General features: G+C 39.1%; 2 protein-coding genes across 2 annotated transcripts in view; one reads left to right on the plus strand and one right to left on the minus strand.

The window, feature by feature from the left end:
* The window catches only part of ZFAND3 (zinc finger AN1-type containing 3), a 343,937-nt gene that overhangs the window by 13,994 nt on the left and 306,784 nt on the right, over positions 1 to 23,159 (plus strand). The gene's annotated exons all lie outside the window — the stretch shown is intronic.
* LOC308624386 (elongation factor 1-alpha 1-like) lies at positions 19,069 to 21,439 on the minus strand. Its single transcript, XM_081247540.1, is given in 2 exon segments — positions 19,069 to 20,591; positions 20,594 to 21,439. Coding segments are annotated over 2 exon segments (1,374 nt in total). The 5' UTR covers positions 20,952 to 21,439; the 3' UTR covers positions 19,069 to 19,575.

The following is a 23,159-nucleotide window of genomic DNA, read 5'->3' on the forward strand; positions in this document are numbered from 1 at the left end:
TCATTGTATGTATATACGTGTGTGTATATATATAACATATATATATATATGTGCGTGTATATATGTGTGTGTATATATATACATATATATATATACACCCCACATTTTCTTTGTTCATTCCTCCATTGATGGACATCTAGGTTGTTTCTATGGCTTGGCTGTTGTAAATAATGTTGCAGTGAACATGGGGTGCATATATCTTTCTGAATTAGTGTTTTCATTCTCTTCTGGATCATATGGTAGATCAATTTTTTAATATTTTGAGTAACCTCCATGCTGTTTTCCATAGCAGCTACACCAATTTACATTCCCACCAACAGTGCACAAAGGTTCCCTTTCTTCCATGTCCTTGCCAACATTTGATATTTCTTGTCTTTGTGATAATAGCCGTTCTTAATGGTGTGCGGTGATATCTCATTGTGGTTTTGAGTTGCATTTCCCTGATGATTAGTGATGTGGAGCATCTTTTCATGTACCTGTTGGCCATCTGTATGTCTTCTTTGGAAAAGTGTTCAGATCTGCCCATTTTTAATTGGATTGTTTTTTTGATAGTGAGTTATGAGTTCTCTATATATTTTGAATGTTAACCCCTTATCAGATATATGATTTGCAGATATTTTCTCCCATTTGTAGATTGCCTTTTTTTTTTTTTTTTTTTTTTTTTGCGGTATGCGGGCCTCTCACTGTTGTGGTCTCTCCCGTTGCGGAGCACAGGCTCCGGACGCACAGGCTCAGCGGCCATGGCTCACAGGCCCAGCCGCTCCGTGGCATGTGGGATCTTCCCGGACCGGGGCACGAACCCGTGTCCCCTACATCGGCAGGCAGACTCTCAACCACTGCGCCACCAGGGAAGCCCTGCCTTTTCATTTTGTTAAAGGTTTCCTTGCTGTGCAGAAGAAGCCTTTTAATTTGATGTAGTCCCACTTGTTTATTGTTGCTTTTTTGTATCTTTTATTTTATTATTTTTTAAATTTAATTTTTAATAGCTTTATTCTAGACATAGAATATTTATTTGCAGAAAAAAGGATAGAACAAAAATTAATGTACTATAATAACATTTTGAAATAAATAGAATTTTACTTGGAAGAAAAGAAATTAAAGCTATGCTGAACTTTAGATAATTAACTTCCTTACCCCATGACATGTTCTATTTTTTAAATTTAATTTTATTTATTTTTTTATACAGCAGGTTTGTATTAGTCATCCATTTTATACACATCAGTATATACATGTCAATCCCAATCTCCCAATTCATCACACCACCACCCTCACCCATCTGCAGCTTTCCCCCCTTGGTGTCCATATGTATTTTCTCTACTTCTGTGTCTCAATTTCTGCTCTGCAAACCGGTTCATCTCTATCATTTTCTAGGTTCCACATATATGTGTTAATATACGATATTTGTTTTTCTCTTTCTGACTGACTTCACTCTGTTTGACAGTCTCTAGATCCATCCACATCTCTACAAGTGACCCAATTTCGTTCCTTTTTATGGCTCAGTAATATTCCATTGTATACATGTACCACATCTTCTTTATCCATTCGTCTGTCGATGGGCATTTAGGTTGCTTCCATGACCTGGCTATTGTAAATAGTGCTGCAATGAACATTGGGGTGCATGTGTCTTTTTTTTTTTTTTTTTTTTTTTGTGGTACATGGGCCTCTCACTGTTGTGGCCTCTCCCGTTGTGGAGCACAGGCTCCGGACGCGCAGGCTCAGCGGCCATGGCTCACGGGCCTAGGCGCTCCGCGGCATGTGGGATCTTCCCGGACCGGGGCACGAACCCGTGTCCCCTGCAGCGGCAGGCGGACTCTCAACCACTGCGCCACCAGGGAAGCCCTGCATGTGTCTTTTTGAATTATGGTTTTCTCTGGGTATATGCCCAGTAGTGGGATGGCTGGGTCATATGGTAATTCAATTTTTAGTTTTTTAAGGAACCTCCATACTGTTTTTCATAGTGGCTGTATCAATTTACATTCCCACCAACAGTGCAAGAGGGTTCCCTTTTCTCCACACCCTCTCCAGCATTTGTTTGTAGATTTTCTGATGATGCCCATTCTAACTGGTGTGAGGTGATACCTCATTGTAGTTTTGATTTGCATTTCTCTAACAATTAGTGATGTTGAGCAGCTTTTCATGTGTTTCTTGACCATCTGTATGTCTTCTTTGGAGAAATGTCTATTTAGGTCTTCTGCCCATTTTTACACTGGGTTGTTTGTTTTTTTAATATAGAGCTACATGAGCTGTTTATATATTTTGGAGATTAATCCTTTGTCCGTTGATCCGTTTGCAAATATTTTCTCCCATTATGAGGGTTGTCTTTTTGTCTTGTTTGTAGTTTCCTTTGCTGTGCAAAAGCTTTTAAGTTTCATTAGGTCCCATTTGTTTATTTTTGTTTTTATTTCCATTACTCTAGGAGGTGGATCAAAAAAGATCTTGCTGTGATTTATGTCAAAGAGTGTTCTTTCTATGTTTTCCTCTAAGAGTTTTATAGTGCCTGGTCTTACATTTAGGTCTCTAATCCATTTTGAGTTTATTTTCGTGTATGGTGTTAGGGAGCGTTCTAATTTCATTCTTTTACATGTAGCTGTCCAGTTTTCCCAGCATGATTTATTGAAGAGACTGTCTTTTCTCCATTGTATATCCTTGACTCCTTTGTCATAGATTAGTTGATCATAGTTGTGTGGGTTTATCTTTGGGCTTTCTGTCCTGTTCCATTGATGTGTATTTCTGTTTTTGTGCCAGTACCTTATTGTCTTGATTACTGTAGCTTTGTAGTATAGTCTGAAGTGAGGGAGTCTGATTCCACCAGCTCTGTTTTTTTCCCTCAAGACTGTTTTGGCTACTCGGGGGCTTTTGTGTCTCCATATAAATTTTAACATTTTCTGTTCTAGTTCTGTAAAAAAATGCCATTGCTAATTTGTAGGGATTGCATTGAATCTGTAGATTGCTTTGGATAGTATAGTCATTTTCACAATATTGATTCTTCCAATCCAAGAACATGGTATATCTTTCCATCTGTTGCTATCATCGTTAATTTCTTTCAACAGTGTCTTATGGTTTTCTACATACAGGTCTTTTGTCTCCTTAGGTTTATTCCTAGGTATTTTATTCTTTTTGTTGCAGTGGTAAATGGGAGTGTTTCCTTAATTTCTCTTTCAGATTTTTCATCATTAGTGTATAGGAATGCAAGAGATTTCTGTGCATTAATTTTGTATCCTACTGCTTTTTCTTCTCTGATTGCGGTGGTAGGACTTCCAAAACTATGTTGAATAATAGTGGTGAGAGTGGACATCCTTGTCTTGTTCCTCATCTTAGAGGAAATGCTTTCAGTTTTTCACCATTGAGAATGATGTTTGCTGTGGGTTTGTCATATATGGCCTTTGTTATGTTGAGGTAGGTTCCCTCTATGCCCACTTTCTGGAGAGTTTTTATCATAAATGGGTGTTGAATTTTGTCAGAAGCTTTTTCTGCATCTATTGAGATGATCTTATGGTTTTTATTCTTCAATTTGTTAATATGGTGTATCACGTTGATTGATTTCCGTATATTGAAGATTCCTTGCATCCCTAGGATAAATCCCACTTGATCGTGGTGTATGATCCTTTTAATGTGTTGTTGGATTCTGTTTGCTAGTATTTTGTTGAGGATTTTTGCATCTATATTCATCAGTGATATTGGTCTGTAATTTTCTTTTTTTGTAGTACGTTTGTCTGGTTTTGGTATCAGGGTGATGGTGGCCTCATAGAATGAGTTTGGGAGATTTCCTTTCTTCACAATTTTTTGGAAGAGTTTGAGAAGGATAGGTGTTAGTTCTTCTCTAAATGTTTGATAGAATTCACCTGTGAAGCCATCTGTTCCCGGACTTTTGTTTGTTGGAAGGTTTTTAGTCACAGTTTCAATTTCATTACTTGTGATTGGTCTGTTCATATTTTCTATTTTTTTCCTGGTTCAGTCTTGGAAGGTTATACCTTTCTAAGAATTTGTCCATTTCTTCATTTTATTAGCATAGAGTTGCTTGTAGTAGTGTCTTAGGATGCTTTGTATTTCTGTGGTGTCTGTTGTAACTTCTCTTTTTACATTTCTAATTTTATTGATTTGAGTCCTCTCCCTGTTTTTCTTGATCAGTCCTGCCAGTGGTTTATCAATTATGTTTATCTTCTCAAAGAACCAGCTTTTAGTTTTATTGATTCTTGCCATTTTTTTCTTTGTTTCTATTTCATTTATTTCTGCTCTGATTTTTATGATTTCTTTCCTTCTGCTAACTTTGTGATTTGTTTGTTCTTCTTTTTCTAGCTCCTTTAGGTGTCAGGTTAGATTGTTTATTTGAGATTTTTCTTGTTTCTTGAGGTAGGCTTGTATAGCTGTAAACTTCCCTCTTAGAACTGCTTTAGCTGCATCCCATAGGTTTTGGATTGTCATGTTTTATTTGTCATTTGTCTCTAGGTATTTTTTGATTTCCTCTTTGATTTCTTCAGTGATCTCTTGGTTATTTAGTAACGTGTAGCCTCCATGTGTTTGTGTTTTTTACGTTTTGTTCCCTGTGATTCATTTCTAATCTCATAGCATTGTGGTCACAAAAGATGCTTGATATGATTTCAGTTTTCTTAAATTTACTGTGGCTTGATTTGTGACCCAAGATGTGATGTATCCTGGAGAATGTTCCATGCACACTTGAGAAGAAACTGTAATCTGCTGTTTCTGCTTGGAATGTCCTATAAATATCAATGAAATTTGTCTGGTCTGTTGTGTCATTTAAAGCTTGTGTTTCCTTATCAATTGTCTGTTTGGATGATCCGTGCATTGGGGTAAGTGAGGTGTTAAAGTCCCCCACTATCATTGTGTTACTGTCAATTTCCTCTTTTATACCTGTTAGCAGTTGCCTTACATATTGAGGTGCTCCTATGTTGGGTGCATAAATATTTATAATTGTTATATCTTTTTCTTGGATTGATCCCTTGATCATTATGTAGTGTCCTTCCTTGTCTCTTGTAACATTCTTTATTTTAAAGTCTGTTTTATCTGATATGAGTATTGCTACTCCAGCTTTCTTTTGATTTCCATTTGCATGGAATATCTTTTCCATTCCCTCACTTTCAGTCTGTATGTGTCCTTAGGTCTGAAATGGGTCTCTTGCAGACAGCATATAGATGGGTCTTGTTTTTGTATCCATTCAGCAAGACTGTGTCTTTTTTTTTTTTGCGGTACGCGGGCCTCTCACTGCCGTGGCCTCTCCCGTTGCGGAGCACAGGCTCCGGACGTGCAGGCTCAGCGGCCATGGCTCACCGGCCCAGCCGCTCTGCGGCATGTGGGATCTTCCCTGACCGGGGCACGAACCCGTCTCCCCTGCATTGGCAGGTGGACTCCCAACCACTGCGCCACCAGGGAAGCCCCTAAGACTGTGTCTTTTGTTTGGAGCACTTGATATATTCACGTTTAAGGTAATTATTGATATGTATGTTCCTATGACCATTTTCTGAATTGTTTTGAGTTTATTTTTGTAGGTCGTTTTCTTCTCTGGTGTTTCCTACTTAGAGAAGTTCCTTTAGTATTTGTTGTAGAGCTGGTTTGGTGGTGCTGAATTCTCTTAGCTTTTGTTTGTCTGTAAAGCTTTTGATTTCTCCATGGAATCTGAATGAGATCCTTGCTGGGTAGAGTAATCTTGGTTGTAGGTTCTTCCCTTTCATCACTTTAAGTATATCATGCCACTCCCTTCTGGCTTGTAGAGTTTCTGCTGAGAAATCAGCTGTTAACCTTATGGGAGTTCCCTTGCAAGTTATTTGTCGTTTTTCCCTTGCTGCTTTCAGTAATTTTTCTTTGTCTTTAATTTTTGCTAGTTTGATTACTGTGTGTCTCAGCATGTTTCTCCTTGTGTTTTTCCTGTATGGGGCTCTCTGTGCTTCCTTGACTTGGGTGGCTATTTCCTTTCCCATGTTAGGGAAGTTTTCGACTGTAATCTCTTCATGTATTTTCTCGGGTCCTTTCTTTCTCTCTTCTCCTTTTGGGACCCCTATAATGCGAATGTTGTTGTGTTTAATGTTTTTCCAGAGGTCTCTTAGGCTGTCTTCATTTGTTTTCATTCTGTTTTCTTTATTCTGTTCTGCAGCAGTGAATTCCACCGTTCTGTCTTCCAGGTCACTTATCCGCTTTTCTGCCTCAGTTTTTCTGCTATTGATTCCTTTTAGTGTATTGTATTGTTCATCTCTGTTTGTTTGTTCTTTAATTCTCCTAGGTGTTTGTTAAATATTTTTTGCATCTTCTCCATCTTTGCATCCATTCTTTTCCGAGGTCCTGCATCTTTTCACTATTATTCTGAATTATTTTTGTGGAAGGTTGTCTATCTCTACTTCATTTAGTTGTTTTTCTGGGGTTTTATCTTGTTCCTTCATCTGGCACATAGCCCTCTGTCTTTTCATCTTGTCTGTCTTTCTGTGAATGTGGTTTTTGTTCAACAGGCTGCAGGATTGTAGTTCTTCTTGCTTCTGCTGTCTGCCCTCTGGTGGATGAGGCTATCTAAGAGACTTGTGCAAGTTCCCTGATGGGAGGGACTGGTGGTGGGTAGAGCTGACTGTCGCTCTGGTGGGCCGAGCTCAGTAAAACTTTAATTCTCTTCCTTGCTGATGGGTGGGGTTGGGTTCCCTCCCTGTTGGTTGTTTGACCTGAGGCAGCCCAACACTGGAGCCTACCTGGGCTCTTTGGTGGGGCTAATGGCGGACTCTGGGAGGGCTCATGCCAAGGAGTACTTCCCAGAACTTCTGCTGCCAGTGTCCTTGTCCCCATGGTGAGCCACAGCCACCACCCGCCTCTGCAGGAGACCCTGCAACACTAGCAGGTAGGTCTGGTTCAGTCTCCCCTGGTGTCACTGCTCCTTCCCATGGTTCCCGATGTACACACTACTTTGTGTTTGCCCTCCAGGAGTGGAGTCTCTGTTTCCCCTAGTTCTGTCGAAGTCCTGCAGTCAAATCCCACTAGCCTTCAAAGTCTGATTCTTTAGGAATTCCTCCTCCCATTGCCCGATCCCCAGCTTGGGAACCTGACGTGGGGCTCCGAACCTTCGCTCCAGTGGATGGACTTCTGTGGTATAAGTGTTGTGAGTCACCCACCCAGCAGTAACGGGATTTGATTTTTACTGTGATTGCACCCCTCCTACTGTCTCATTGTGCCTTTTTGGTTTTCTTTGGATGTGGGGTATCTTTTTTGGTGAGTTTCAGTGCCTTCCTGTCAATGATTGTCCAGCAGCTAGTTGTGATTGTGGTGTTCTCGCAAGAGGGAGTGAGAGCACGTCCTTCTACTCCGCCATCTTGGTTCCTAATCTAGGTTATATTTCTAAAAAACCTAAAGCTTGAACTTCCAACATCTTAGATTTTAGGAGGTACCTTGTTCTTAGGTCCTTTAGTTTCTGGTGGACAAGATTGCATTCACCTCCCTTGTCTTGATATTTTACTTAATTTTATAGATTTAATCCTCCTTTCTCAGCTTTGGGTTTTCTAGAAAGAAGTCTGTTTAGTCTGCACTTCCATCCTTGTAAATATTTAGATGTCTTTTCTGAAGTCTTTCCAACTGCATGTTATATTTTTGAAGTGCATCTATGTTGCTGAAGACAATAGATAAATATATTCTCTCTCTTCCACCCCAGCTCCCGCCCAAAGGTTGGGATGGCGTAGAAAGAAACTGATCATGTGGGAGCTAGTAAAATTTGTTTCTTAAAAATGAAGTTCAGTATATATTTAGGAAAAATTAAGTGAGGTATGAAGTAATATGAGGGCCCACACTTCTTGGCTGATACTGATTTATACTGTTTTACTCATTATTATGGTTGTGTGTCAGTATGACACAGAAGAGAGTACATATTAGTCCATACATAGTGTGATTGAGAGTTAAGGTCAAACTGCTTTTTTCAGGTATTGTGAAAATACTATTTTGCTGCATGTTATTTTCTATAAAGTCTTCTGTTTATTTAGCTATGTGACTGCTATATTATGATTTTAAGGAATTTTAAGCATTTCAGCATTTGAATTCTGTGATCAAGGACAGTTGGGTCATTTGAATTTTTAGATGAGCTCTTATTAAAGTACAGTTGTATACTTTTGTGTTAATGGTAAGTACGTTAATGTTAAATATGTGTTAATGGTAAATACACAAAGATACACTTTAAATTTGTTTAAAATTATATGGTTATGGTTTAATAGTCTCATAAGTATATTGGCAACTTGCTGTTGCTGGATTTTAGAATATCCCAGCCTGAAGCTGTTTTGACTCCCCGCTGCTTTACAACATGGAGACTGACAAGAAGGTCCAGGACATTGGCTGGATCTGCAGACAAGGACAACTTGCAGTATTTTAACCCAGAAAGATTAGAAAGGTGGTGCTTGATCTGGCTCAGAATTTCATGCATGTTTGAAGTGCTGCTGCTGCCATTTGTTTTAGCTAAAACTTTGGGATTATCATTTTCTAGTTAAGAGATTGAAAATTTTTGAATATGGCCTTAATATTACATTATTGAACACAGAAAGTACAATTCACATACCTTAAAATCCATCCTTTAAAAGTGTACAATTTAGTGATTTTTAGTATATTCAGAAAGTTGTGCAGGTGTCACCACCATCAAGCTCCAGAAAATTTTTACTTCAAAAAGAAATCATGTACCCATTAGCAGTCACTCCACATTGCTCTTTCCCTCTGGCAGTCACAAATCTAACTCTGTTTTTATTGATTTGCCAGTTCTGAACATTTTATATAAATGGAATCATAAAATATGTGGCCTTTTGTGTCTGCCTTCTTTCACTTAGTAGAATGGTTTTAAGTTTCATCTGTGTTGTAGCATGTATTAGTACTTCATTTCTTTTTATGGTTGAATAATATTCCTTTGTATGGGTATACCACATTTAAAAAAAAATTATTTATTTTTGGCTGCGTTGGGTCTTCGTTGCTGCGCGTGGGCTTTCTCTAGTTGCGGAGAGCGGGGGCTAATCTTCGTTGCGGTGGGCGGGCTCTAGGCATGCAGGCCTCAGTAGTTGTGGCCCACGGACTCCGTAGTTGTGGCTTGTGGGCTCCAGAGCACAGGCTCAGTAGTTGTGGCGCATGTGCTTAGCTGCCCCACGGCATGTGGGATCTTCCTGGACCAGTGCTCGAACCCGTGTCCCCTGCATTGGCAGGCGGATTCCCAACCATTGCACCACCAGGGAAGTCCCGGTATACCACATTTTGTTTATCCACTCATCAGTTGATGGACATTGTGGGTTATTATCACTTTTTGGCTAGTATGAATAATGCCATGAACATTTGTGTACAAGTTTTTGTTTGAACACCTGTTTTCAATTTCTTGGATATATACCTAGGAGGGGAAGCTGGGTGATATGGTAATTAGATGTTTAACTTTTTGAGTAACTGCCATATCGTTTTCCAGAGTGGCTGCACCATTTTACATTCCCACCAGCAACGTATGAGGGTTCCAGTGTCTCCATATCCTTGCCCATCTTTTTGATTATAGCCATCGTAGTGGGTATGAAATAGCATCTCATTGTGGTTTTGATTTGCTTTTGCTAATGACTAATGATATTGAACATCTTTTCATGTGCCTCTTGGCCATTTGTATATCTTCTTTGGAGAAATGTTTGTTCAAGCCTTTGTCCATTTTTAAATCGGGTTATGTGTTTTTATTGTTGACTTATAAACCTTTTTTTATTGGTATATATTTTGGTTACTAGTCCCTTAGCAGATATATGATTTACATATACTTTCTCCTGTTCTGTAGGTGGTTTTTCACTTTTTTTGAGATACTGCCCTTTTAGGCACAGAAGTTTTTAATTCTGATAAAGTCCAATTTATCTTTTTTTTCTGGGTGCTTGTGTCTTTGATGTCATATCTAAGAAAATGTTGCCTGATCCAAGATCATGAAGATTTACAACTATGTTGTATCATTAAAATTATGTCTTAAAGTCTTAGCTGTTTTGTTTAAATTGTTGATCCATTTTGAGTTAATTTTTGTATATAGTGTGAGACAGGGTTCCTCCTTTATTCTTTTGCATGTGGGTAATCTGATTGCCCCCACACAATTTGTTGAAAAAACTATTCTTTCCCCATTGAATTGTCTTGGCACCCTTGTCAAAAATCAGTTAACTGTAAATGTAAAAGTTTACTTTTGGGCTCACAGTTTTATTCCATTGATGCCTGTATCCCACTGTCTTGAATACTTATTTTCTAGTAAGTTTTGAAATCAGAAAGTGTGATTCCTCCAACTTTGTTCTTCTTTATCAAGATTATTCTGAGTATTTTGGGTCCTTTGCATTTCCATATGAATTTTAGGATCAGCTTGTCAATTTCTGCAAAACCAGCTAGGAATTTGATAAGGGATTGCATTGCATCTCTTAGGTTAATTTGGGGACTGTTGCCATGTTAACAGTATTTAGTCTCCCTACACTTGAATGTTGGGATATCTTTTCATTTATCTCTGTATTCAATTTCTTTTACTTTGTTTTTGGCCGCACCACGTGTCATGTGGGATCTTAGTTCCCTGGGATTGAACCCATGCCCCCTCCATTGGAAGGCAGAGTCTTAACCACTGGACCACCTGGGAAGTCCTATGTCTTCAGTTTCTTTCAACAATGTTTTATAGTTTTCAGTATAGAAGGCTTGCACTTCTTTGTTAAATTTATACCTGTTTTATTATTATTATTTTTTTTATTTATTTTTTTTTTTGCGGTACGTGGGCCTCTCACTGTTGTGGCCCCTCCCGTTGCGGAGCACAGGCTCCGGACGCGCAGGCTCAGCGGCCATGGCTCACGGGCCCAGCCGCTCCGCGGCATGTGGGATCCTCCTGGACCGGGGCACGAACCCGTGTCCCCTGCATCGGCAGGCGGACTCCCAACCACTGCGCCACCAGGGAAGCCCGTTTTATTTGTTTTGATACTCATTTTCAGATTGTGCAGTGATAGCATATAGAAATACAATTGATTTTTGTGTATTGTTCTTGTATCCTGCAAACTTGCTGAACTTCTTAGCTCCAGTAATTCTGTAGTGAATTCCTTAGGATGTTTCTATATACAAGATCATGTCATCTGCAAATAGGGATAGTTTTACTTCTTTTTTCCCCCCAATCTGGATGCCTTTTATTTCGTTTTCTTGCTTAATTGCCCTGCCAAGAACTTGTAATACAAGGTTAAATAGAAATGATGAAAGCAGACATCCTTGTCTTGTTCTGGATCTTATGGGGGGAGCTTCCAGTCTTTCACCATTAAGTAATGAAGTTAGCAGTGGTGATGATTTAAGCTTTTTGGTAAATCCCTTTCATCAGGATGAAGAAGTTCCTTTGTATCCTTAGTTTGTTGAGTTTATTTATTTCTTTATTTTCATGAAGGGGTATTGGATTTGGTCCAGTGCTTTTTCTGTGTCTAATTGAGACTGTCATGTGGTTTTTTGTCCTTTAATCTTTCACTACATGATCTATTAGTTTGGTTAATTTTCTGATGCTAAACCAGCCTTGCATTCCTGGGATAAATCCTGTTTGGTTTTAGTGTATAATCCTTTTTACTTGTTGCTGGATTTGGTTTGCTAGTATTTTACTGAGGATTTCTGTGACTATATGATATTTTGACTTCTAGTTTTGTTTTGTTGTGATATCTTTGTCTGATTTTGGTATCAGGGTAATACTGAGCTCATAGAATGAATTGGGATGTGTTCCCTCCTCTTCCATTTTTTGGGAAGAGTGTGAAGAATTGGTATTCATTTTTCTTTAAATATTTGTTAAAATTCATCAGTGAATCCATCTGTGCTTGGGCTTTTCTTTGTGGAAAGTTTTAAAATTACCAATTCCATCTCCTTACTTGTAGGCCTGTTCAGATTCTCTAATGTTTCTTGTGAGTTTTAGTACTTTGTGTTTTTCTAGAAATTTATCTATTTCATCAAAGTCATCTTCCCTTATATCTTTTTAATTATCTGTAGCATTGGTTGTGATGTCGTCTTTCATTCCTGAGTTCAATAGTTTGGGTCTTCTCTCTGTTTTTTCTTGGTCAGTCCAGCTAAAAGTTCGTCAGTTTTGTTGATTTTTTTCAAAGAACCAACTTTTAATTTCACTTACTGTATAGTTTTTGTCTTTTTTTATAGCATTACTTTCTGTTCAGCTTTATTATTTCATTTCTTCTGCTTTCTTTACGTTTAATTTGTTCTTTTTCTCGTGTTTTAAGGTGGAAGATTAGTTTGATTTGAGATCTTTCTTCTTTTTGATATAGGCATAGACAGGTATAAATTTCCCTCTAAGCACTCCCTTAACTGCATCCTGTAAATCTTGATGTATTGTTTTCGTCTCAGAGTATTTTCTAATTTCTTTTTGTTTCAGTCTTTTTTTTTTTTAAGGTATTAGCTCAAATGTACATTAATACTGGAAGCAGTAACAGTTGCTACCATTTACAGGATGACTGTCACTTTATATGTATTATTTTCCTAATCCTCATAGGAATTGTGTGGTTGTGAAATAGTGGTTTCCTGTTTTACAGTCAAGGAAATTGAAGCTTAGTCAGTTTTCCAAGATTTTGCATAGCAAATCAGTGGCCTGACTCTTCAGAGCTTGTATTCCTCTCACTATGCTACACTCCCACTCTAAACTACTTGGTAAGTAGCGGTAATTCCTTTACATAGAAGGTTAAATGCAAGTAGCTGGACTTCATTTAATATTTGTCACATTCTATTCACATATAGCATGCTATCTTTTCTTCCATTTAAACATTTGAAATTTAGACTTTCCCTCCCAAATGTTACAAGGACTTTGGCTGGGCTTGGCTTTTAAATGTGTGTTTTGTGGGAGCCCTGCTGAATCAAAAAAGAGCTTTAAATGGTATTTTGTATTCAGATTCTGATATGAAAGATAACTTATGTCCACAATTTGTTAACTCTTGTTTTAGGTGGGTCATTGCTGTGTTGAAGAGCAAGTGTTTAAATATTTTCATCTTTATTTTTAATTTTTTTTGTACAGTTGAATTGCTTGTGGGACAAAGAAGAGCCTTTGTTGACCCTTGGAAAAATTGGCCAAGGGAATTAGTATGCATTTCCTGCCTCTTACCAGATTTCTGTTATTATAAGGTTGTATAAAGGATACATTTTTGTATCTTTTGTAATTTATAATGGTGGTGAGCACATTATAACTAATCAGTAAATAATGAATGATGAAGGCCTTGGGATAAACTTTAATCAGCCCCTTTTTCTTTTTGTTTCTTTTGTCCACAGGGTATGTGGTGATTATAAACTTTGAGCCTAGAATTCTAGGCTTAAACTAAAATTTTTAAAAGAAAGTTTATTTTTTCTTCTTCAATCACTACTTTAAAAAAAAGAGAGGGAGAGAATTTTTTTTTTTTTTTGAGAGGGAGAGAAATTGTACTCTTAAGTATGTCTCAGTTTTCTGCAGATGACCCTGTCTTCAAGTATGGTACTATTTCCCATTTGAATGAATAATCTTTTTTTGTTTATTTTGCAGATTATGTTCATTATGGGTTATTATAAGGTATTGGGTATAATTCCCTGTGCTATATAGTAAATCTTATTGGTTATCTATTTTAAATATAAAATATCTGTTAATCCCATATTCCTAATTTGTCCTTCCCCCTGCCTCCCCTTGGTAACGTAAGTTTGTTTTCTGTGAGTCTGTTTCTGTTTTGTATATTGATTCATTTGTATTATTTTTTTAGATTCCACATATAAATGATATCATATTTATTTGTCTTTCTCTGACTTATTCTCTAGGTTCATTCATGTTGCTGTAAATGGCAGTATTTTTTTATGGCTGAGTAATGTTTCATTACATATATACAAATATATTTTATATATATATATAATATATGTATGTGTATATATATGTGTGTATATATATATATATATATATCACATCTTCTTAGGCCAATCTTCTGTTGATGGGTACTTGGGTGGCTTCCATGTCTTGGCAGCTATAAATAGTGCTGCTATGAACATTGGGGTGCATGGATTTTTTCGAATTGAAGTTTTCATTTTTTCCCACTGTATAGCGAGAATTGGAATTGCTGGATCATATGGTAGTTGTACTTTTATTTTTTAAAATTTATTTTAATTAATTTATTTTTGGCTGCATTGGGTCATTGTTGCTGTGCGTGGGCTTTCTCTAGTTGCAGTAAGCGGGGGCTGCTCTTTGTTGCGGTGCGTGGGCTTCTCATTGCGTTAGCTTCTGTTGCGGAGCATGGGCTCTAGGTGCATGGGCTTCAGTAGTTGTGGCTCGCAGGCTCTAGAATGCAGCCTCAGTAGTTGTGGCACCTGGGTTCAGTTGCTCTGTGGCATGTGGGATCTTCCTGGACCAGGGCTCGAACCCATGTCCCCTGCATTGGCAGGCGGGTTCTTAACACTGTGCCACCAGGGAGGTCCCTACTTTTCATTTTTTAAGGAACCTCTGTACTGTTTTCCACAGTGGCTACACAAATTTATATTCCCACTAACACAAGGGTTCCCTTTTCTCCACATCCTCTGCAGCATGTATTGTTTGTAGACTTTTTGATGATAGCCTGAAATGAATAATCTTAAAGTTATGCTGAATCTGTTGAGTAGCTGTAGGGATTAGGAGAAATTTATTTTCAAAACCACGATGAGGTCGTGATATAAAGCCTTAGGTGGTGCTGCTGATCTTCATGGGGAATCTGTTTGAAATGGACAAGATAGTTTACTTGGTGACAGCTGCTTGAATTAGGGCCTTTTTAATTGTTTAGTAGTGTTGTGAACCTTGGATTTGCAAGAGGTATTTAGTAGCACTCCCAGAAAAATGCCAGTAAGCTATTAAACTCAACAGTGTCTGTCTCCCCTATTACTTTGTGTACTTGAATGTGGGTGAGACAAAAAGACCTGTTGTAAATGGGGGGGTAGTAGTTCTTGACTCATAGAGATATCTGTGAGTCAACACTAATCACTGTGGGTCAGGTGTTTGTACTGGAAAGTTCTCTTAAGTGACCTTATTCCTTTATGGTAATAATCTGTTTAAATAATTCTTTCCTTATTTGTCCAGCAACACAGGTGGTTTTGAGAGGTTGTTAGTTACATCATGGAATCATAATAATATATAACACTTGTGTAGAACTTTATTTTTAAAATGCTTTCATGTATGTTATCTTATTTATCCTCACAAGCCTGTTTTGGGCAGGACAGATATCAGAATTTTACAGGTGAGAAAACCAGCTGGCTGCTTCAGGCATGGTTACCTTCACAAGGTTGGTGCTGCCTTTTTTTTTTTTTTTTTTTTCCTTTAAATTACAAATTTACACTTACTTTAAAAAAAATTAATCTAATTTTGGCTGCGTTGGGTCTTTGTTGCTGCGCGTGGGCTTTCTTCAGTTGTGGCGAGCGCGGGCTACTCTTCATTGAGGTGTGCAGGCTTCTCATTGTGGTGGCTTCTCTTGTTGTAGAGCATGGGCTCTAGGTGCGTGGGCTTCAGTAGTTGCAGCACACGGGCTCGGTAGTTCTGGCTCGCGGGCTCTAGAGCACAGGCTGAGTAGTTGTGGCACACAGGCTTAGTTGCTCTGTGGCATGTGGAATCTTCCTGGACCAGGGATCGAACCCCTGTCCCCTGTATTGGCAGGCGGATTCTTAACCACTGCGCCAACAGGGATATCTTGGTGTCTGTTTTTGAGACATTGCTGTCTGTGGCCTAGTCCTTTGCTTCCAAAACTAGAAACTTATATTGAAGGTTTCCTAAGACTTTTGGGGAGGTAATTATGCTAACTAGACTCATAAGAGACCGGTTGATTAGAAAAACCAGAGATAAGAGGAAGATTAATTACATTAATAAAGCACGGAACCAATTGATTAAAAGCTTTTTAGGCTGTACTTCATCTGTGACTATAATGCTTTTATATGTTTGCCTTAGTCCAGAGCATCCCTTTTGTGAATTCAGGGTACTTGAGGAACAGTAATTGGTTAGAAGTTTGTTGGGTGATAGAAGAATCAGCACAGAGGGAACTGGATGGTCTTGAGTAAATATTTTACTCCAGTAATGAAGGTGGGTAATGATAGTCCCTATTCCAAAGAGAGGCTCCAAATGAGCCTTAATTCTTTGAGTAATAGCTTAATGGAAAGAGACTGTTTTTCTAATATCAAATTTTCTTTTTTTCCCTAACATTTTATCATGAAATAATTGTATTTATCATGAAAAACAAAAATTGAAAGAATTGTACACAAATTGTACACCTGTTTACCTACCACCCAGATTCTGTAATATTTTGCTTTATTTACTTTCTATTCTGCTATCTTTTTTTATTTTCCAAGTAAATTGCAGACATCGGTACATTTACCCCCAAATATTTCAATATGCATATTATTAACTTTTTTTTAACTTTTAAAAAAATTTGAAGTACAGTTTAGAGTGGAAAACAGAAAATCTTAAGTATATTGTTTGATAAGTTTTGACACATGCACTTATCTGTGTAACCCAAACCTCTATCAAGATATATATCATACTGTATATACTATATTATATTGTACTCTCACTGTGAAAAGTTCCCTCATGTTTCTTTCCAGTCATTCTACTCCCTGGGAAAAATTTTTTTCCTACTGTACATCGGTTTTGCCTGATTTGGAAGTCATGTAAATGGAATCACATGGTATGTACTCTTTGTAAGGCTTCCTTGACTCAGTGTAATTTTTTTTTTTTTTGGCGGTACGCGGACATCTCACTGTTGTGGCCTCTCCCGTTGCAGAGCACAGGCTCCGGACACGCAGGCTCAGAGGCCATGGCTCACGGGCCCAGCCACTCTGCGTCATGTGGGATCTTCCTAGACCGGGGCACGAACCCGTGTCCCCTGCATCAGCAGGTGGACTCTCAACCACTGCGCCACCAGGAAAGCCCCAGTGTAATGTTTTTGATATTCATCAATCTTGGGTATATCAGTAGTTTGTTCCTTTTTATTGTGTACTTTTTAATAGTTTCTGTTGTGTGAATATACCACTATTTTGTTTCTCTGTTCTCCTGTTTATAGATACCCTAATTTGCTTTTTAAATTATAACTACAAAAGTCACTTATCAGCAAGCATTCTTACCTGACATCAGGAAATGGGCTAGAATTGATTGTAATTTTCTTAGGTAACTTTGTATTCCAGCCTAGTTTTTTTCTAGTTGCCTTGATTTGATTTTAGGTACAGTTTGTGAGATACCCTAGCCCTTTGTGCACCCCGGTTGCAAAACCGTGTCTGATCAATTATGTGTTGATTTCTACTAGGGGATGATTTTTTTTAAATCTTAGTGCCTTTATCCCACTGTCTACTGACTATTAAGGTGATTGGCTTTTTAAACAAAAGTGTGCCTGTCCTCACTTGTGGTCCAATTTTGTAAAATCCTGCCTGTCTCCCTGAAGCCAAAGGCAACACTGAGAGCTAATATCACAGTTTTGTTTTGGGAACTTTGTGGTCCACTGTATTCTTGTTCAGAGACCGTGTTTGCCTAATGACTTGACATTTGAGCCTGTTTTGCAGTTACTTGGCATTTTCCTCATTAAAAAAACCTTTAATATATCCAACAATCTTTGGTAAACGAGACCTCTTTTCCTTTTCTTCTCTGGATCAGACATCCCATGTTTCTTTAACACAAAGCTCTGATAATTTTTCTACCATCAGTGTAGATCCTTGTAGTTTCTTAAAAAAAAAAAAAAAAAGGATTGGAACATATCCCAAAAGTTAATAGATGTCTTACTGATGCTGGGTGTAATAAGATTATCTCTTAACTTTGCACGTGTTATACTGCTTTAAAAATAACACTACATGATTCCCTCTCCTCAGTCTCTTGCTCTCCAAGTTGCTCTGTATTATTAATGTATTTAGCATGGGTGATCCTTTGGTCATTTTTAACTAATCTTTTTTTTAACATCTAAATTTGCTAAACTGTACTTAGACATTTATCAGGTTTTTATAGAACTCATTTATCAGTTCATATTTTATCTTGATTTGTGTATTGTGTATTTTCCTCTGAGAGAAACTAAATTGGAATATTAGGGTTTAGTAAGTGGAATAAGTTGAATCTGAGATCATAAGACTCTAATAAATGATGTTTCGGAAGAAATATTGGTAGTTGGAACTTGCTGAACCTTTGTTTCTATCCTTTTAGGGAATCTGCTGATAAACTGAGGGTTGGGAAGGGCCCTTGCAAGTGCTTATAGCTAACAGTGAGTCCTCAACGCTCAATGATAAGTCAGAGAAGAACCTAACAAAACCTGTGATAATTTCAAAAACTTGTAACTTTTCTTGTGGTTATTTACTTTCCACCTTGGTTCTTTACTTGACATTAATAACCAAAAGCAGAGCAAAATGTTCTGAATTTCATCTTTCCTTTATCTGTTTCCTGACGGAATTTCTTAGGAACAAGGAATTGGTCTAAAGAGAAGAGGTTAGAGATATGGATAGTTTATGAAAACTTAAAGATATTCAGGGGAGAAACTATTTTCCTTTTTTTTCAGTCCCTCATCTTTCTGATTTGACTTTTTGCCAATCTTTTTCATATGCATCCAGCCGTGTTGCTAACTTTTGGGGGTTTGGGAGTATGGCAGAGGCCTCAAGAGGAGAACACCATGGGAAATGGTTTGCAAGGAGGCCTAGCACAGAGTTGCTGGAGGCATGGGGGGAAGTTCTGAAACTGCTCTCCTTTTACCTAGTACCCGTCAGAGCTTGAAAGAAGGAAGTCAAAGCAGTTTCCACTTTCACAGTCCTCCTCCCTTTGCTGGGCACTGTGCTAACTGGAAATGCCATACTGTGCAGGAGAATGTGGCTGGTGGGATGAGAAAGAGAAATAAGTTAGAGCCCAGGGTCTACTCATTGTTAAAAATAGGTATCTGTTTGGGGGCTGATACCATCTTTCATTCTGTGAAAGCATAGCTAAGAATGGCATTGCCATCATCTTAGTGCACCAAAAAGACATTTAAAAGTTGTTATGACTACAATGGTTTGGTTTTTTTCAAAGGAAGTATCTTTTTAAAAACTTAAAAGTTGGGCTTCCCTGGTGGCGCAGTGGTTGAGAGTCCGCCTGCCGATGCAGGGGACGCGGGTTCACGCCCCGGTCCGGGAAGATCCCATGTGCCGCGGAGCGGCTGGGCCCGTGAGCCATGGCCGTTGAGCCTGCGCGTCCGGAGCCTGTGCTCCGCAATGGGAGGGGCCACAACAGTGAGAGGCCCGCGTACCGCAAAAAAAAAAAAAAAAAAAAAAAAAAAAAAAAAAAAACTTAAAAGTGTTACATGCTTATTTTAAGCAAGTCAGAGTTGTATATAGCATAAAACGAAAGTTGTTTCTTACCCACTTCCTTTTTTTTATTTTTCTCATTAAACTTTTTTAATAGGTCTCAAATTCTGTGACAGAGTTTTGGTCAAGTTGTTTCCATTAAAAAGTACTGATTTTAAAAACTAATAAAACTGCCTTGCACAAAACAAATGGTCCACAAAACATTCTCCTTTCCTTCTGAAGGTTTTACGATGCATTATTATCATTAACCAGTCTTTCGCTATTAACACTTAAATGGCCAATTGAGACAAACAGTTCTGAGACCGTTCTTCCACCACTGATTAAGACTTGGGTGGCAGGTATTGGGGATAATATTCATTTAGCCTTCTGAGCTTTCTGGGCAGACTTGGTGACCTTGCCAGCTCCGGCTGCCTTCTTGTCCACTGCTTTGATGACACCCACAGCAACCGTGTGTCTCATGTCACGAACAACAAAATGGCCCAGAGGAGGATAGTCAGAGAAGCTCTCAACACACATGGGTTTGCCAGGAACCATATCAATGATGGCATCATCACCAGATTTCAAGAATTTGGGGCCATCTTCCAGCTTTTTCCCAGAACGACGATCAGTCTTCTCCTTCAGCTCAGCAAACTTGCAAGCAATGTGAGCTGTGTGATAATCCAGCACAGGTGCATATCCACCACTGATTTGGCCTGGGTGGTTCAAGATAATCACCTGAGCTGTGAAGCCAGCTGCTTCCGTCGGTGGGTCATTTTTGCTGTCACCAGCTGCATTGCCACGATGAACATCTTTGACAGACACGTTGTTGACATTGAAGCCCACGTTGTCCCAACGAAGGGCTTCACTCAAAAATTCACGGTGCATTTCAACAGATTTCACTTCAATTGTCACATTGACTGGAGCAAAGGTGAGCACCATGCCAGGTTTGAGAACACCCGTCTCCACTCGACCCACGGGGACAGTGCCAATGCCACCAATTTTGTAGACGTCCTGGAGGGGCAAAGGCAAGGGCTTGTCAGTTGGGCAGGTTGGTGGCAGGATGCAATCCAGAGTTTCAAGCATTGTGGTTCCACTGGCATTGCCATCTTTACGGGTGACTCTCCATCCCTTGAACCACGGCATGTTAGCACTTGGCTCCAGCATGTTGTCACCATTCCAGCCAGAAATTGGCACAAATGCTACTGTGTCAGGGTTGTAGCCAATTTTCTTAATATAGGTGCTGACTTCCTTAACAGTTTCCTCATATCTCTTCTGGCTGTAGGGTGGCTCAGTGGAATCCATTTTGTTAACAGTTAGTTTCAGACCCAGAGTGTAGGCCAGAAGGGCATGCTCATGGGCCTGCCCATTGTTGGAAATACCTGCTTTAGATTCACACCAGCAGCACCAATCAGGACAGCACAATCAGCCTGGGATGTGCCTGTAGTCATGTTTTTGATGAAGTTTCTGTGTCCTGGGGCATCAGTGATGTTCACATAGTATTTGCTGGTCTTGAATTTCCATAGGGAGATATCAGTGGTGATACCACACTCGCGTTCAGCTTTCAGTTTGTCCAAGACCCAGGCATACTTGAAGGAGCCCTTTCCCATCTTGGCAGCCTCCTTCTCGAACTTTTCGATGGTTCTCTTGTTGATCCCACCACATTTGTAGATCAGATGGCCAGTAGTGGTAGACTTCCCCGAATCTACGTGTCCAATGACAACGATGTTGATGTGGGTCTTCTCCTTTCCCATTTTTGCTTAGGTTTAGCGGTGTTTTTCACGACACCTGTGTCCTGGTGGCAAACCCATTGTGAAAAAGGCCCCACTTCCTTTTTAAATACTACTTTCCGGAGATGACTACTTCCTGGTACCTAACCTTCCAGACCAGAGGGTTTTCTTTGGTGTAAAGAATCATTGCATCACTTGGGTATACTCAAGGAGTTTGATTTTTATAACCTTTCAGAGGAACTTGACTGATGTTAGGTCATTTTGCATTTCTAAGGAGGAATTAGGACACTTCGGTCATGTTTTTTATGCTCTGAGAGTTGACAGCATATTCTGTTAGAAACCTGTCCAATATGTTGTAACTTCTGAGTTTTTATTTCCTTTTATAAGTGAAACAGTATTTTGGTTGTGGTGTGGTGAAAGCCCTGAAAGCTGGAGCTGCGACATGGTTACTGTTCCAGTTATCTGGTGCTTCTTAGCAAACTACTCTAAAATTTAGGGCCTTAAAAAAGCAATTTAGGGCTTCCCTGGTGGCGCAGTGGTTGAGAGTCCGCCTGCCGATGCAGGGGACACGGGTTCGTGCCCCGGTCCGGGAGGATCCTGCATGCCACGGAGCGGCTAGGCCCGTGAGCCATGGCTGCTGAGCCTGCGCGTCAGGAGCCTGTGCTCCGCAACGGGAGAGGCCACAGCAGTGAGAGGCCCGCGTACCACACACACACACACACAAAGAAATTTATTATTATTTCTCACAGTTGACAGACTCATCTGGAAACTGGTGTAGCATCACTTCTTCCATATTGTAATGGTCAAAGCAGTTACCTGCCCAGATTCAAGAGGGCGGGAGTGGGGATGAGGACTGGACTGCATCTCTCAGTCAGAGGCCTAGCAGAGAGTTGGGGGCCATCTTTAATCTTCTACTGGTGGTGTGGCTGATGCAGTGGCAATCTTGAGAGAGAGAGGTAATAGTTACAGGACACCCTTCTTATTACTCATTAGTCTTCTGGGTTAAAATTTACCATGCTTAGGCACAGTTCCAAGGTAAATTAATTTTGTTGGTGGTAAAGGGGTAGAAAACATGAATAAAATTTGTTTACGGGAAAGGTTTTAAATGATGTAAGTAAGAAAATAAACTCTAGAGGAAGAACGTAAGATTTCCTAGTCCCCACTCCCCTTGAGGAAACATATGTAACTTATTCTTTTAAGAATTGCTGTATTGCTTTTTCTTACTGAGAACGGTGATAACTTGCAGAATTTAAGAAAATGGTTTTTGAAGCAGGTTGATATATTGCATGTGTCATCAAGGGAGACAGGTATGCCAGTCCCCACTTCCTCAGAGACTTGCTAGGCCAGACATCCCTTTCCTGTAACTCAGTCCCCTCTAAATATATCCTCTTAGACATTGTAAAATGCTTTGAGAAATGATGATGAAGTGGGTTGAAGCTAGCATGGTTCATAATTTTTCCAACTCTTTGGCTTAAAATGAGCCCCCTTGCTTATCCTTCAAGATGCGTACTTTTTAGAGACTTAATGGGAAGGTTTTTCTTTTCCTGGTTGGATTTTAAAAATGAAATTCTTCTTTTGTAATTTGTTTTAGAACTTGAACTGCCCTGCATTCTGGGGTGTGTGGAGTGTTCTCTTACCCCTCTGTATCTGTGCTTTTGCAGTTCCCTCTGTTACAGTATCTCTCCCATCACATACCCAGGCCCTTATTAACTACCTGTGAAACTTTTTCTCATTCCACAGTATTCATGTTGGTTTTCATTTGTTTCTCTTACAGCACTGACTTATCATGTATACGTGTTTGCGTTCATTCTAAACTGTTTGAGTGCTGACACCATCTCAGTTATCTTTATTGCTTATTCTTTGCTTAAATTTAATGTGTTGAATGAAATGTACTACTAGGTGCACAATATTCCACTAAACCTGAGGCTTAGCAGAAACTAACACTGGAGTGTTATAAAAAAAGTAGATGATAATATGAAGAAAGTTACTGAGCACGTAATAATGCCAACTGATATTTCTATAGCACTATACAAACTGTTCTGCCTAAGTTTAATTGTATACTTTTGACTTCTCTTGGAGGGTTGCAGATATTTCCTCTGCTTAACAGATGAGTAAAGAGAGTATGGAACTTGCTCAAGTTCACTCATCTAGAAAGAGGTGGAGCTAGGACTCATCTCGTTACTTAATTGTCTGAGACAATCCTGTAATGTATGCTTGTGATTTTTATTCAGG

Source organism: Mesoplodon bidens (assembly GCF_964165515.1).
Source record: "Mesoplodon bidens genome assembly, chromosome: 10".
NCBI classification, from domain to species: Eukaryota; Metazoa; Chordata; class Mammalia; order Artiodactyla; family Ziphiidae; genus Mesoplodon; species Mesoplodon bidens.